This window comes from Hetaerina americana, unplaced genomic scaffold (genome assembly GCF_022747635.1).
Source record: "Hetaerina americana unplaced genomic scaffold, ioHetAmer1.1.p SCAF_10, whole genome shotgun sequence".
Lineage (NCBI taxonomy): Eukaryota > Metazoa > Arthropoda > Insecta > Odonata > Calopterygidae > Hetaerina > Hetaerina americana.
In genome coordinates, this window is record NW_027286070.1 from 44495456 (window position 1) to 44513387 (window position 17932).

A 17932-nucleotide genomic window follows, 5' to 3' on the forward strand; every position below is an offset into this window, starting at 1 on the left:
TTCTAATCTTAAGAAGGATAATCTCAAGGAATGTATCAATCAAGTTACCTATGATATCCAGCTTAAAATTTTTGAGAAATTCATGTCTTCTAATTTTTGTGAAAGATAAAAATTTGCATACAAATTAAAACGAGGTGATATGGTCAAGTATAACTGTATATTTCCAGCATTAATATTGAAGAAATACTTGGCTCAAATATAAATCTAAGGCAAGAGCAGTCTATGTCTATCTATTTGACTCGTATAAATTTGAGGCAGAAACAAATTAAAGTTTTAAATATTATTAAAATAAGAATAGTGAATAATTATAAGTTTCTCAAAGTAATCTGTATGATTCAGCCACAGTTTTCTTCTAATGAAAAAAATAATGCTGCCAAAGTATGCTCTTTGTTTGGTATAAATTTTGACGTATTGAACACAGCAACACAACACTATGCAAACACTTTTTCAATTTATCACTCGTGCATGTCCGACACTTGTTGATGGCACAACAAAATGGCATAAGTGTCTAATCATTATCCCACAAACTGAATTGGTGCACCATCTGTTGTTTGAAATCCATATTTCATACTGTACACATAGTTTATTTAATTTTTTCTTTAAATATTATGAAAAATAATTTCTCATAAATTAAGACAGATAAATAAAATGGTTGATAAGAGCTGTCTAATGCATAATCTTACTGTTAGTGTGTCAACATATGATGTACCATTCATTGCTCATTAATGTCTTTCTCTTAGGTGCTGTTTGGACTCTATGCGTCTTGTAGATCTCCTCCTAGTGCTTCTTTTTGAGGGTCGCAAAGCTCTCTCTTCAAAGAGTGGGTCTGGTGTACATTTGCCCACTGGCACTGGAGTGACTGTTGTCCCCGGTGGGCTTGGGAGCAGTGGGGGTAGTGGTCAGTTGCCACGCTTGCGTCGAATGGATGGAACAGGGGAAAAGACCCACCGCCAGCTAATAGACTGCATCCGCAGCAAGGACACAAATGCCTTAGTGGAAGCAATTGACTCGGGTGGGGTAGAAGTGAACTTTATGGATGATGTAGGGCAAACCCTTCTCAACTGGGCATCTGCCTTTGGTACTCAGGAGATGGTTGAATTTTTGTGTGATCGTGGAGCAGATGTAAATAAAGGTGAGGCTCTGTTATTAGTTTCTTTTGATATTTTGTTAATCCATATAAAATTTCCTATAGATGCATCAAAATAAAGAATATTTGGTTTTCCTGATGGGAACTCAAATGAAATGTATTTGATTGCACTTGAATCGGAGTAATTGTCATAGAGTTTTGATGTAATAAGCATCATACTCTACATGCTAAGTACAATGGTAATAGCAGGGCCTAAAATCTGCACCCTAAGTGGCTGAATGTTTTTACGAGTGATAGTTAATGCCTGCACAAAAATTAAAATTTTGAAATTAGATACTAATTTTATTGTCAAGTGCTCACTATTTGCTCGGAAGAATTAATAATGATAATTTAATATTTGTTCTTTTTGTGGCCCCCTTTTTTTTACTTGACTGAACAACTTTCCTGACCTGGTTACTGAAATGGCTTATAAATGGATTCATATTGAAATTCTGCCTATCCACCAGAATCTTTATTCATTTGAAATCAGAAGGATTTTTTAGCAGCTGATCTAGGCAATTATCATGATGCTTATTTCCAGCTGTATCAGCAGAGTTATTTTGGCAGATTAAAGTACGCCTCAAAATTAAATTGAATCTTTGTACATTGGTGATAGGATAAACATTGGAATTCAACTATACAGATGGTTGACTATCTGGATTAAACAGGGAAAATGCATGCATGCAAATACTGTTGAAATCACAACCCTAAATGAAAGAGATTCATAGAAAAACAATCCCTATATTTTATATAAAGTTAATGTGACAAGACTTTTGCAAAATATTTACTGATAAAACACCCGCTGGCTAGTTAACACCAAAAGGCGATAACATGATAACTGCATGTTCAGATATAACATTTGTTTTGCACCTTCATATGTGTTTCCACTGTAAAGGAAAGTAAAATTGGCCATCACCGGTCACCAGACAGTGACATTCAAGTAGTACTTAGGTTTAGCAAAAGATGTACATTTTTTGTTTTTGTGTGACATATATTATATTTTACCATTTTAAAATTAAAAAGTGAAAATAAATTTATTAATGTCAGTATTAAAAAAAATATGAAGCACAGGTAGAATTTGAATGATTGAAATATTATACTATGGTGTTTATACTTGCTTGAATTAAATAACTTCACCCTTTCATATAATTAAATGCTGCCCACATACATTTTTATCTTAAGTGGTTATTATGGCCTTGTCAACAAATGTCTTGGGTTAACCGTTACAGTCTGTCTAGTCAAATGAATTCATTAATATTGAAAAGACTTACAATTGAAAAAATTTAAATTGAAAATTAATATCGTTTAATTTCCAGAAAAAACCTCTAGAAGATATGTGATCTGTACTTCACAGTCATGTAATACTCATAGTACATCTTAGTCACTCAAGTTAATACAATTACAAAAGGGTTACTACATCTGCCTGAAGACATTTTAAAATGCTTTTACAGTGAAAATATGTTCAAAATTTGAAAGTTTTCCTTAAAAATATTACACCCTCAGCTATTTGTGAGGGTGATGACTGACTGACTTTGACCTCTGTGACAAACTAGATTAGTCACCCTTACCCTCTAACAATTATTATTACAGTATAATGCAAGTGCTACAAAAATCATTCAAAGTAGGTATAAGTACGAGGGAGGTCTGAAAAGTTTCCGACCTAACTAAGATACAAGACATTTTTTCTGAAATTCTCTGAGTCTGAAACTTTTCAGGCTACCCATGTATTTATAATAAATTGTTATTTATAGTTTCATAATGATATACTAATAGCAGTAATACCTGCAGTGATGTTACTATCCTGGAAGTTGTAGACATTAGCTAGCGAGTGGTTGTAGAATTTAAGTCGCCATCATTAAGTGCAAATACAATAGCATAAGGTTTTTGAGCTATTTTAATTCCTGCATTTTTATCTTAATAGGTCAGAGGTCATCTTCACTTCATTATGCTGCATGTTTTGGTAGGCCATCAATTGCTAAAGTGTTACTTCGCCATGGTGCAAATCCAGACTTGCGGGATGAAGATGGCAAGACACCATTAGATAAGGCTCGTGAGAGAAATGATGAAGGCCACAGAGAGGTCGCAGCCATATTGCAGTCTCCAGGTACACTTTTCTAGGCAGTACTGAGTTTAGTGCTAACTTCATAAATGTATTAGTTAGAGTATGATGTGTTAATAAATGAACATTTCAGGTAGTGTAATAAAAAAAGAATCAGACTCCCTAGGACAAAGAGTAAAGTTTGAAATTTCTGTATTACTCTAACTGCTTAGTTTTGTTCATTTTTGTGAATCATCATTTCTACATTCAATGATTCGTCCTAGTTTTATCAACTTCTAATTCCAAGCTATAGCTATCAAAATTCTATTCACTAATAAACCTTGGTCATTTGAAGAATTTTATTATTTAATGTATCCATGACCTTAAAGGATATTAACATGACACTTAATAAATGAGAATGACTGCAATTTTGTTGACATAAAACTTTAAAATGTGGCTCAACAGTCCTAGAAATATGATTTGACTATCACATAATCATAGCATCAATATTAGATAAGTAGATTCCATTAAGATTTCCCTGAAGGAAATATAAGTATAATGAATCATTAACATTTTAATTATTTTATTGACCATTTATGCATTTTCTCGGGTAACTTTTATCTATGCATTTGGTTCAAAGATTTGCTTCAAGTACAATTGGTGCATATTACTGCATAAAATAGTTGCATACAGACTGTGGGGTGATTTGTCTGGATGCCTCCTTTTTTTCAGTTATTTGATGTACAGTCTCTTAATTTCAACATCAATCGCAATTGGGAGGCCTCATAATAAGAAAAACAATGCATTTCTTCTGTATTAATCTTCAGAACATGTAATATTCACAAATATTTGTTTAAAAGAAGCATGGTACTCTGATATTTATTTGCATTTGTTCATCTAATTCTTAGCTGATTATTTTTCAGAACTTTTGTTATGTCCTCTTGTAATTTTAAAGTTTAAGGTAACATTGGGTGTACATTTTATGTAGCATTCATTACTATACACATTTTCGTTAATTTTATTCACTTGGTTAATTAGTTATCCTTATAAAAGTCTTCTCTAGTTCTGAGAGATGGCAGGTATATGGTAAAATGCCAATGTTCTGACAAGCTCAGCCAGCCTTAGACATATTGAATTTGATTGGAAATTGCTTTTCTTGGCACCCTACTTAATTTGCATTCTGGTAATCATGTATTTTGATTCTAAATAATGGTGTAATTATTTTAAAGGGGAGTGGATGATTCCTGTAGAAAAGAAGGCTGATGCAAATGAGATGGGTGGTGAAGAAGAAGGAAGTACTGAACCACGTGGGGATCCTGAAATGGCTCCGATTTACTTGAGGCGATTATTACCTGTATTCTGTAACACATTCCAAAGTACAATGCTGTCCTCAGTCAGGTATATTTTCCTATGTTGTTATACTGTTAATTAATTGGCATAAGAGTACTTAGGACATGAACTTTGTTGTTAATGTGTTCTTATCTCCTGCTACCTCAAATAGGAAAGCAAGTTTATGTCTTATCAAAAAGATGGTGCATTATATTCAACCATCCTTGTTGAATGAGGCTTGCATCCCTGAATCTCCAACTTATAATTTTGGCACCATGCTTGTGGAGGTCCTTGCTGCCGTCTTGGATAATGAGGTATGCCAATCAGAAGCTATGTGACCCTATAACTATGTCCACTTCCTTCCTTCCTTCCTAGCCACATTACATTGATTGCAAGTAAATTTTTTGGGGTGAGTTTGAGATTGTATAATCCCTCTTACTTAACCCCTAAGTACTACGTTGAAAACAATTATAAAACCGAAGCTATAGTTTGAAGGAAATCCACCTAGGTGGGTATCAAACCCACAACCTCGGGGTTGGCAGGCGAGAATGTTAAATGTCCAAATGGGTGACCACCCTGCAGTATTGCAGCTTGTCTACTTTGGCTCTCCTATCCAATATGAGTTACTCAATAAGCTATTTTGTGGTTCCAACTATAATTCAATTTTACTTTTCTTAAACTTAACTTATTTTTAATCCCTTTTATTGTTTCTATTTTTTTGTTGTCTCTACTTCCCTTATATCTTAACATGATTCATATTCCCTGTCTCTGTTCTAATAATCACTGTCTGTTTTTATCTTTTATATTACTTCTTTCAAGGATTGTCGTCTTTAATCTGATTAATTTGATAAATACTGCTTTTGATGATTTTCCTTTCCATGTGTGATCCAAGGCCCCAGGAATATTTTTAATTTTATTCTGCTATTCAGATAAAATTGCATTTCTTGTTTGCAAAACTGCCGGGATTAAGTTTCATTCTCTCTATTTTCTTCCTCAAGATTATCTTAATTGTGAGATCTGTGTGTAGTTGGTTCTCAGCAGTTTCGTATTTCTCACAAAAAGTAATTTATCTATCATTTCGTTGTTGTCCTGTGTGTGTGTGTTATATCACCTTGCTTTATGTTCACTTAATGTATTATGAGCTTTTTGTTGATTTGTTTGCAGGAGGATGAAGATGGTCATCTCGTTGTTTTGCAAATAATACAAGATCTGATGATTAAGGCTCAGGATATCTTCCTGGACCATTTTGCCCGTCTGGGTATATTTTGCAAAGTGATGCAGTTGGCTGGACCAGAAGAGACTCAGGATTCAAGGAAAGGAGAAAATGTAAGTTATTGTTTTCTGGAGTATTTAATTCCACCCACCAATTGATTTGTATGCCATTATTGAGTAGGGTAGTAATCAAGGGCTTAAAAGTTAAAAAGGGCTTTTGTCAGTGACTAACGTGAATTCCAATGAAACTTCATAAAATGAGCAATAAGAAAAAGAAATATGAAATGATTTTGTCAACGTAGCATGTAATATGTAAATGAAATTTTATGTTTTCATTATTCATTCATTCTAAGTGGATTTTTAAGTTGTGATTTGTGAGTTAATGTAGTTGTGCCTCTGAGAGACAAATTCCTTGGTGTAATAAGGGCATCAAACATGCCATGACATGGATGATGAAAATATCAGTATAAAATCCAGTCTTTGATGCAACAATGTCAGAGTGTAAAAATCATTCGCCTTGACTGGGATCCCAGTCAAGGCGAATGATTTTTACACTCTGAAATTGTTGCATTGAAATGCACATTAGCGGATGACTCCGTTAAAAGTTACTGTTGCGGCATCTCCCGCAGTTTCTTTGGAACTCTATTTAACCAGCTCATTGCTTATATATGTTGTAATTGCTGAACCTTCAGCTCAGAATCTAAGAAAAAATACAATAAAGTCTAGTCAGTTAAACAAAATCTTGTTAATGTGCAATAAACTTGCAAAAATAGGAGAAAATTGTGTGGAAAATTTGTAAAATGGCTGTTTAATTTGAAAGGAATGGTATTGGGGCATTTTTGACCACAATTACATATTTCTCGTGTGAATTTTTCCATTTCCCAGTGTTTGCCCTAAGTATTTTGAGTTCGCTCGGGAATATATTTTAAAACTGTGTCCCCAAGTCCACAGCCTTTGTGAAGTAGGACTCCATGAAAACGTTTGCTAGCCTGTTACAAGAGTTCAGAACATTTATTGTTTGTGTAGTGATATCACATAGCAAATACCTTTTGCCTGCCATGGCAAAATGATTTGATTTTTAAGTTTCATAACATTCACAATAAAATGTTCAACTCATTGTGATTTATACAGGGTGTGGCAGTTATCTCCGGACAAATTTCAATTTGAATTATATTGAGTAATGTTACTTTAAACAGATACCATCACTTGTATGTAAAAGGATTTTTATTTTCATACATATTTTTTTTAATGAATTTGCTTTTAAACAGAAGTTTCATTTGTCCGGATTTAACTGCGGTAACCAGTATATTTTCAGGAAAGCCTGTAGATTTCATCACCTCTCTGCATTTTTAATATTCTGAGATAACCTAGCCTTATTAATGTGACATAACCTAAAAATATATACAAAAAGTGGGATTGTTAAATACATATTAAAAAGCACTTGAACTTACTATATTAGTTCAAAATCACATTCAAATATGTTAGATCTGAAATATAGGCTTGCCAAGACACCCCTATTATCACCTACCCAAGAGTAGGGACTACTTTTCAGTTATCAGGCAATTATTGTGATTACCACATTGATTAGGAAGGAGGGATGGTTGTGGGCAGCATCAATACCACAGGATTTACCCCAGTAGCCCTATAATCACTATTGACTGTTGCCATTTCAGGTAGACCTTGGTATTGCATGTAAATAGTAATATTGTTAAAGATTCACGTAGTATGTCTATCTTTAAGGCAGATACAGCTCCTGCTTGGCTGCTGCAATCCATAGAATATCAAAGGTGCCAAATAAAAGTAAGGTTCACCTATTAACTCCATATTATTTTTCCTGATAGGAGGGAGGTGACATTTCTATTTATACCATTCTCTTCTCTTCCGAGTTCACTGTGTTTTTGCTTGTAGAATTTTATAAATATGGATTGTGATCATGTCATCCTGAAATGTTGGAACATTGCAGAAATAATCATTTGTCTTGACTGGAACTCGACCTGGATACCTTGATTTCTGAGTGCTTGAACTACTTAAAATACTGTAGCATTCCCTTGCCCTGCATTTCCAGGAGCCTTAAAGGAACTAGATGTTATGAAAAGGAACCAGATGTTATGAGGGATCTAGGGTTTGAGTCCCAGTCAAAGCAAATGATTTTAACTGTGAAATTTCTGTGCTTTGATGCACAGAAGTGGATAACACCATTGATGACATCTCCTGCAGTTCTTTGAATGCTGTCATCCTTGTTTAGAATGATTCCAAAAAAATTTGGATGCTTACTTGAACATGGAAATTATCTGGCTGTCATGCTTTTGTCACCTTGTCATGCTCCTCATAGTATCTGAAAGGAGAATTTTCACTTCTGAGTCTTTAAAAAAATAAGGCCAAATGTTTATGTGAAAATAAAGAAAGTAACGTTCTCATGATACCATGAAATATCTTGTAATTTCTGTTGCCTCTGAAAATTTGAATTTAGTGTAAAGAAATGTATTACACCTCAGCTTTGATATCAAATTAAAACTGGTGAGGATATTTGACTTAAATGCCATGTGTTGCATTGGTTTGAAGCGGATTGCTAACTGTAAAGGTGAAAAGTTTTTGTGACGAGTCTTAACTTGAGGAATAATGTGTGAAACAATGTAGTGAGTTTATTTGTTGCTTATTGAAATTTTTTTATATCAGCAGCACAGTGAATCAGGTGAAGTGGAGGAATCTGCTTTGGATGATGCGAAGGAGATTCTCCCAGGTCGTGCTTACCACTGGCGGGAGTGGTGTGTATGTCGAGGCCGTGACTGTCTTTATGTATGGAGTGAGGCAGCAGCTTTGGAATTATCCAATGGAAGTAATGGCTGGTTCCGCTTTGTCCTCGATGGGAAATTGGCCACCATGTATTCAAGTGGAAGCCCAGAAGGAGGTGGATCCGACAGCACTGGTATTTTGTGATTGGAGCCTTTTTCATTTTTGCTAAATGCTGGATTCTTTGAGATTGCATTTTTGTTTACTGTTTATATTTTGGTTTTCATGCTTGTGTTACTACTGGAGAGCTTTCACACATCTTTCACTGTATTGCCTAATGCTATATTTTGTGTGCTGTAAATGTGAAGCTTAATTTTCTGAATGGTTGAAGCTAGATATTCCAAGTTATCATTAAACATATTAGATTACTTAAGCTGCATGGTTCTCTGCCTGAACCCATTTTTCTGAAATTTTACATGCACCCTGTTTGTTGGTTGTCTTTTACTGGTATTGATTTCATACAGTACTTCTTCGGGTCTGAATGATGGATGGAAAAAATGGTGAAATAGCAAATTGCATGCATTACTTTCATGTAGTAGACTAGACTAAAAATGGAACTTGGTACTGTGGAATTTGGTTAGTATATTTTTGAAGAGACAAGAACTCTGGAGGCTATTTTGGCAAATGAACTTAACCAGGTATCATTTTCAAATTAAAAACAGAAATTTTGACGTGAAATTAGTTGTCAAAGTTAATTAGCTGATGTTGTAAATATTTCCTTTTATTTTGTGAGAATATACTTCTGAAAATTAAATGATCTGATCTCATCAACTACCCTCTCCCATCTGTTGCTAATGCATTGTCTCTCCTCCTCATTCCATGGTTCAGATACCTTGAAGCTGCAGTGGGGTAGGGAAGTTTTACATTGAGCATCTCACCCATCATGAAAGTTTACTTTAAAATACCAAGCTTGTGTGAGAGAATGTTCCATTGTAGAAAAACATTGTCTTATTTATGTTTGGCAATTTTTCATGATTCTTGTTGATATTAGTGCAGAAATATTTTTCCTTAGAACTAACTTCATACCTTAAATGTAAGGATTTCTCTTCAAATGCTGAATTTTTATTTTCTCAGTTTTCAAACTTTGCTTTGCCACTAGATATTTATCTAAGTATTGCTTTAATTCTTGATTAGAATACAATCCAACAAAACTACAAGCTACACACACATTCCACTCCCATTGAAGAGCCTTTCATTTTTCCACAAAATGACACATTAGGTCCAGCTCATAAACTAAATGACATGACCTAACTGAATGACTTCATTATTTAAATAAATTGTATTACTTCTTGTGTTGATAGCTTAATTGACTGATCCTTTTAGGCTTCTAGAATCCTAGGAACTATTTTATTTTGTTCAGCCCTTCCTGAAACATACTTACTGATTTAGTGTCGTCATTAATAACATATTAACAGAAGTTACATATATTTCAGTGGAATATGGTTGGGACTTTGAGGCATCTTTTCTAAAAATAGGATAATATACTAAGGAGTATTCTAACCAAGTTCTTTGTAAATGCATAGCATATTTATAATTCTTAGTTTGTCTCCCAAGGTGTGAAATTTTGATCTCCTAATAATTTTTATTTGGTGAACTTGAGAAACATGCCTAACTCCTTAAATTTAAAAGTGAGTCTTATGGTAAATGATAGTTTGACCAGAGAGAGTGATAAATCAAGTGATGAAGACTTGAAACATGTGAAAAGTTTCTTCATTGTTTTTTCATGTATTATAAAACCATAAACAAAGTAATCAACCCGAAGGTCGGTTGATGGTAGAGATCACCCAGTACTAAGCCCTATACAGCGTGTGAAAATTCATACATCAGGGTAGGGGGGCCAGTTCCTTTCCCTGTGCCGGTTATGGTTTCCCAGGAAGACCTGGTAACCGAAAAATCACTTTAGCTTGGGTGGAGCTGCAGGTGCCCAGAGTGCCTTGCCCGGGAATCGAACCTGGGACCCTCTGGTCAGAAGTCCAACGCTCTACCCACTGGACTACCGCGACCCACTCATGTATTATATTTGAGATTTTTTCAAAATCAAATTCCCAAAATGAATTAATCCAGCATGGTAATTTTGCAAAGAGCATTTCTGTGGAAAGGATTTTGCTATTAATTTGTCATTTTTGGCATTATTACTTATTTTGTCAATGTTTTAATTCTTATGCCAATTGTATCTAAAAATTCTTTGTTGGATATCACAAAAATCTGTAAAAAATTCATTTTATTCTTTTAAAAATTATCACTTGCTGAGGCTTGTGTGTTTGAATTTTTCCATCATTTTGGTGTTTCAAAATGGGATGCACTGGCAAATGAATTTTAATGGTATATCTTTGCATTCAGGAAAGAGACCACAGATAAGTTACTATCGGTTTAACCCAAATATGAAGAATTGCCTGTAAAATTCATTTTTATATGCAAGGACAAGAAAAGTGAGAATATCCTCTTTTCAGCTTTATTAGTATCAACGTTGCATTTGCTTGTAAGCATGATTTTACTTCCAGTAAATACTACAGGTGATGGGCCCACTTTGTATTCGTATATTTTTTCATTTATATCCATTACCAGCAATATGGATTATGTGATGTTAGTTATTTTTATTGATTTGAGTGAGGGAGTATAATTTTTATTCATTTTAATTTAAAATTTTTTTGTGCATGTGTTTATTTCCACTGGTTATGATATCTATGCATGGAAAAGGTTCAGGCATTTATTTTAGTGACTTAAGTATTAATCATTTTTGTTTCGCTGTATACAGGGTTCGGTGCTTAAATCCAGACAAGCACGCATTTCCTCTAATGAGATTTCCTCGCTGGGTTAGCAAAACCTTCCCCAGACTTCTCCGAAGCATTATACTTAGCCACAATATTGTTAACAGTTGATCTGTGGTAGCCAAAGAATTGAACTATTTCACTGGGCGAACGCCTAGCGCGAACACCTTCGATGATAGCAGCTCTTTGATTGTACTCCACCTATGCACGTAAAATTTCAGCCATTTTGAAGTTATGACTGTTTACTAGATGCCTATAGATTTCAAGAATGCCAATCATGACCTCCAGTGGAACTGCAGTATGTTGGGAAATTCCAATTGAAATTTGTCCGGATTTAAGCGCCGCACCCTGTATATTGATATATAAGAGTTACTAATAGCTGAAGTTAAATATCTGGTGAGCACAAAAAAGTTTATTCCTCATGCAATTAGTTGAGAAATGGGAAACCATCCGATTCTCTCCCATTCTAAAGGGTTGTACAAGGTTCTTGCATATGTAATTCTTTCATCAAAAGTTTCTTTCGTATTGAACATAATTTTTCTTCAGGTCTTCAGATTAACATTTAAGGAAACATACACATATGCAAAACACAGCCATGTCTTTTGTCTGAACCTTATTGTGTGTATGCAAAAACCACTCTTTGCCCTGACAATATTTCATATGATTAAAAAGGACTGATGCAATGCTTTCAAATCTCTCTTTTTATAATATGTAATGTATTTGAGATGCCTGCAATGATACTAATATGGCCTTGTAAATTGAAATTTCTCATTGTAATTATCATCTGATTCAATGCCGTAAAGGAATGGCATTTATTCATTGATTAGTATCCCCAAGGAAATGCCTTCCAAAATGATGAATTAAAGTTTACTGTAATGACTTTGTGTCACTTAATAGGCTTGTAAACCACTTTCTAAAATTAATATAATGATGGTATTGAATTTTAGTTTTGTATAATCAGGACTAAATAGCATTTAAAAATCCACAGAATATGGGTTAAATGAACAGTAATTTTGAATAAAATCAAGACCACTAAAATGGGTATCAGGCAGTAATGCCAAATAGTGCAACTTATTGAACTTCATTTATTAGTCTGGTAATGTCTCCAAGAAAAGTAAGCCATGGCTAGGAAAAGTCGAATTCCCCCAACTACTCTAACTAATAATTCTTATAATTTCAACGTATTTATGGCATTACATTAAAAAAATATTCAATGCTGTGGAAATTAGGGGATCTAAGGCAAAATGGCATGTGAAATTGCATCATTTTGTTTCAACTCAATGTCCATAAATGGTAGCATGGGTTATTGTTTTAAAATTCTTCACCATAATAGATTAAACTTCTGAATCCAGAGGTTGTGGTCCTGGCTTAGGTTGTTATCACCTCCAAATGGAAAAATGGTTTGAACCATTGATTGCCTTCAAATGGTATCAAATCACTGAATATGTGCAAGACTCTGTTTTGTGACTGTAATGTTTCATTCCTCTTATTTTCTTCTGATGGTTTTTTAGCAAAGAATAAATAAATGTTGGTATGAAATCCTATTGACCTAGTATAGAAAGTACTGAAATTCTTTTGAGATTCGTTGTTATTATTTCCAAACTTGGTACTCCTTGAGATGATAATTCCCTAGAATACATTCCAATCTGATCCACGTTATTAATTGAGTGGGCATCGATTTATTTTGGAGAGTTGTATAGGAAGTTATACTGAAGTATGTTTATTTGTATGCTCTCATATGAGACTAGAGACTTTTTTTAAATAGCATACCATATTAGCTTAACTAGTGATTCAATGTAACATAGCCACCTTATGATCTCATGGTGGTACAATCAATGTCTTAAATAGATGATTGCTTATGGTGCATCTTTATAAAAGATAAGGTCCCAAAATTTAGAATTGCCTGGCACAGAATGAAGAGTGCCAAAGGTGATGCACAGTAAGGTTTTTGAAATATCTAGTTGTGTCGCATGAAGCAAGGTAGTTTCCAGTAAAATAATGGTTAATCAATTATGTAATTATTCTATTTGAAATTAATCAATGATTTGAATCATAACTGTTCTCCTAAAAATCTCATTCTTCATTAGCTCTTTATTAGCCCTGTGTGACTGGGTAAACTCTAGAAAAAACTATTCCTGATATAACTGTGAAAGCTTGGCAGTGTTGGGTTTTGCTATGAATAAATAGGTCTATAATTAGTATTATTCTCTTCATCTGATTTTTCTCCCAAAGGTAAAATTTGTGTAATTTTTAATGAAAAAACATAAGTCATGGGTCGTAGAAATTACTGGCAATAAACTCTTCTTGTGACCTCTCCTGGGTTAAATGTAAATGCATAGTTGCCAACTTATCAAGGGATGTGTTGTTCATCATCTTAAACATGCAATCAAATTGCAGCATTAGTGTATTTTTGTTGAGCTTCAGACTCTCGAATCACAAAAATATGTGCGGCCTCCGAATCATCTCAATAAAAAGCTAATGTTCATTGTTGAAGGTAGTCATCATAGCTGTGGTATTTTATATTATTCTGGGACATTTTCCATAAAGGTCTATTAGCTAATTGTGTTTGTACTTATACAGGGAATTTTATTCTTTTCATCGCAGGTCAAGGTCACTAAATATCTAGACATTTTTAGGTCTGATGCTATCAGGTACTAATATTCAGAATCCATCAAGAAATGTGGAACTCACACCCCTTTTTATATTATATTCAAGCATTAACACTGGCTTGCAAGCTTTGTTGTCTGAGCACATGGCATGGCAGCAATCTCGTCTTCATGCCCCCACTCATTTTAATTGATGGATTTTTTGGGCTTGATTTAATTTTATTTAATCTTAATTTCACTTAGAGATCAAATAAAAAAATGCTTTGCACCTCCCTCCTTAATTACTTATGTTGGAAAATTATGTTTTTAATATCATCATGATCGTCAAACAAATTTGGTAAATTTTTGGCATTGTTTATTGTGTGTTATTGGATTACTTAGAATTGCATTCTCCAATAAATTATCAAATTTCCATAATGTTGAGATAAAGCATTGCATGTGTTTGATAAATGTTGTTCAACCTTTGCTCTAGGATTGATTCAGTGTGTGCCTATTCCCCCCTTTGTTGTATTTATGTTCTTAAAAAAATGGTTTGATATTTTGAATAGTTTTTGTTATAAATGAGTATTTGTCTTGAATGTTTACCATTGCCACCACTTTATGCTGACATTGGACATAACTTATTCCTGGCTCTTTGTTTATGTAAAAAAACTTTATTTGGGATCCTTGTTGCAAATCCTAGAATATGTTTAGCAGTGTTTGTAACAATAACAGTGACAGTGTAATGCCTACTGTAACAATCCATACATATGCCTTATGGACTTATACCTTTTTCTTCCAATAGGGAAGGGGAGAAACACTGAAACTCTCACTACTGAAGGTAAGTGTGTTGGGAGAATTGAAATTGAAGTACAGTTAGTGCTAAAGTAATGAGGAATAGTGTGTATGCATATCTAAAGAATGTGTTGGACATTTGTATTTCATTTACAACTTTAATTTTTATTATTAACATTTTTGGAAAGAAATGTTTTTAGTTGGTTTGACAGAGAAAGGTGAACCATAAAAGCAAGTTGTGTTGACTAGTAAATGTTTGGCACACCACACATCAGTAAACAAATATTAAAAATAATACTGACCTGTGTGAATTAAATATAATCTGTGTAGAATGCATTTTGTTAAAAAATTAAGAAATTCTTGACCTTTCAGTGAAATCATTAATGTGAAAGTAAATAATGGAAACAAGTAGCATTAGGTTTTGATCATTGAAAAGAATTTGCAATGCATTTTGACATGATATTTTGCTCACCGCATGGTTTGATATTTTAGGGTTTCATAAATAATTAATAAGTTTTTGTACTTTTTTATTTGGAGGTATATTTTGAAAGACACGTTAGTAGAAATTTAAGGAAATGGTGTTATTTTTCTGCCAGACTCTAAGGAAATAGAAAATGATGAAACAAATTTGCCTTAATAAAGAGATGGGAAGAACATAACAGTTTCAGTTTTACCCTCATCAGATGGGAAGAAGTACTGAGTGTACCCCTGTGGTTGAAAATTTTAGAGCTATTCAGCAGCAAAAAATTCATGCAACACTCCCTTCTTTGTTTTGGTCTGGCCACCATCTTGGTTTTGACGAGAGCCTTCCCTGATATGAATAATTATCTATTGTTGACAGTGAAATTTTTTTAAACATTCCACGAGTTTTAAAATCTCAAAGTATCATTTTCGAGGTGAACTACAACAGTTCTTAATGTATGTTTTAGTGTAGAAAAAAAGGCTTAGGGAAGACACCGAAAGAGTGCTAATTGGAATTCTCCAGTTATAGAAGAGTGGTAATTATGGGAGTTGAGAGAGATGAGAAATGAAGTGTAGACTGGCTTAGAGGTACTAGAAGAGTAAGGGAGGAATACTTTACACCTAACTTCACTGCTGTACACCTAAATAACAAGGCTGGTGATTTGCATTTTTCCATTAATGGCTTTATGATGTCAGGCAGAGTTAGTGTCTTCACAGGTGCAATATAAGCATCTTTTTTGCAAGCAACATAGAAAATTTATACCATAAAGTGATTAGGTTATTAATTAAAACTCTACTTTTTGTTAATATTTCATGGGACATTTGTTGATTTTCATCTACCAAAGCCTGTAAGTGTAATGTAAAACTCCCAGTGTTCATTACCGATATAATTCCTTTATTATATGCAGAAAATTAATATTTATTGAAGTTTGTCTTTTTAAGCTAAGATTTGTGAATTCACCATTAATGTTTTGTGCTCAGTATTTCATTGCAAAATTTCAACCTTTTGCAATCTCCCCCATTCCTTATATTAGGTCATTCCCTCCTACTGAAGGAAACTTTAGTTGGTTACTCTATCCTCTCATACTGATTTTGTATTTTATCCACAATGTTTTGAGTCTTGAACTTTATGTATGTAACGTTAAGGGAAAATTAATTTATAAATGTGTATAATGTTTTGGAAAAATGACTAAATTTTGGCTTTCCCAAATATTCGAAGTATTGGTTTAGCTTCTGCACTTGCTGCAAGTAGGCACCGAAGTGTAGACTTTCTAGGGACTATAGTTTTCGCCAAAATATCCTATTTTGGTGGAAAAGTATTTCATTATTGAAATCCTTTTTAAGTTGGTGTGTGAGTTTTTAAGTTTAAGGTATACATTGATTTTTAGGTTTTTAATTGACATTTATTTACTACTATCGAATTAAATGTGCTTAAATCCTATTGAATGTGAAAAGGTTTAAAATTAGATGGTATTTATTTTCATATTTTTTTATATTAGATGGTATGATTTTATTTTTCACTTCAGTCATCCCATCCCTTTTGTCTTTGATTGTTTCTCTCCGCAAGAAATAATGTTCTCACTAGTGGTGTGATGTTGCACGTCTCCTAACCAGTGCGTATTAATACATTTTAATGAGTGATCAGGCAATATATATCATAATGATTGCTCTGCTAAAGCAATAATTCCCTGCTTGTAATTGATTTTTCTGTTGTCCCTCTTTTTTTATTTCCCCATGCCATCTATTTAATTCCTTTGCCACGAGTGCTTAGTAATGTTTTAAGATCAGTTATGATTCAGGTAAGACTCCCTTCTTAAAGGAATTCTAATAGTTCCAAGGGACAAATTTACTGATGTCATTTAGATGTTGGCCATAGATAAGACTAGCACTCATTTTAGGTTGATTACTATTTAAATTTTGAATAAGAAATATTCTTAATCCAATCTCGGTGGATATATAATCAGGTATGGTTTTTGTTTAATGTTAATGTCGTTCTAAGTGTTAGTGTGTGTATTTGACTGGGTTGACTTATAAATATAATATTCCAGTTAGTTATGCAAAATGTGCCCTACTGAATACGTTGGCTTGAGAACTTTGCTGCTGGCATTTGTCTTCTGTATATTCAACAAAACTGTGGAAATAGTCTGTGTACAAAATGATTTTGTATATTGTTAATAAATTAATGGAATGCAAAGTATCTGTTATGATTATGAACTTCTGAAAGCTAAGAAAAATTCATCAAATTTTATTAATTAAAATAAAGTTATAGCTTATTAATCTGGCTGTATTAAACATGCTCATATGGAATTCCATCGTGTGTAGAAAACTTTTATGAATAAGTAAAATTTCATAATAATTTTGTCAATGTGGCATTTGTTTTTATATTAAGATTCGACACTTGATGCTTATGTTGATGTTTTCCATATTTGCAAAAATATTGTGAAATTTAAATAAGTTTTACTATTTTTTATACTTTGTCTCACATATGTGAAATTTTCCAAGTCAAGATTTCTACAGTCAAATTTATTTCCAACAATTTGTGTATACAATAAGGTATACCTGTAATTTTAATAAAAGGGGCCTAGCACTGATAAATTTGAAGTAAGGCTTCTCTTATAGAAATTTTTCCTAAACTTGTATATACTTGTTGCAAAATGTTCAGTGTCTTTTTGATATTCATTGATTTCATTTTTTCAATATTTTTGAAGCAGTATCAATTGATTTTTAAATTAAATGGTATGTAAATAAGGTCAGTCAACAGCTGTGGTGTTAAGTATTTTAAAAACCACTCTCAATGGAGAAATGAAAATATTGTTTCTTAAATATA

The 17932-nt window shown here is 33.3% G+C and overlaps 1 protein-coding gene across 9 annotated transcripts in view; it reads left to right on the forward strand.

Moving 5' to 3' along the window:
* Ufd4 (ubiquitin fusion-degradation 4-like) overlaps window positions 1–17932 on the forward strand; it is a 95894-nt gene that overhangs the window by 17671 nt on the left and 60291 nt on the right. For 6 of the 9 annotated variants that reach the window (XM_071598589.1, XM_071598593.1, XM_071598595.1 and 3 more), the window contains exons 9-15: window positions 741–1132; window positions 3048–3230; window positions 4394–4562; window positions 4666–4807; window positions 5658–5819; window positions 8382–8631; window positions 14654–14689. In XM_071598589.1, coding sequence (XP_071454690.1) covers window positions 741–1132; window positions 3048–3230; window positions 4394–4562; window positions 4666–4807; window positions 5658–5819; window positions 8382–8631; window positions 14654–14689 — 1334 coding nt within the window. The remainder of the gene's footprint in view (window positions 1–740; window positions 1133–3047; window positions 3231–4393; window positions 4563–4665; window positions 4808–5657; window positions 5820–8381; window positions 8632–14653; window positions 14690–17932) is intronic. The other 3 variants (XM_071598594.1, XM_071598597.1, XM_071598592.1) reach the window with 2 other exon arrangements.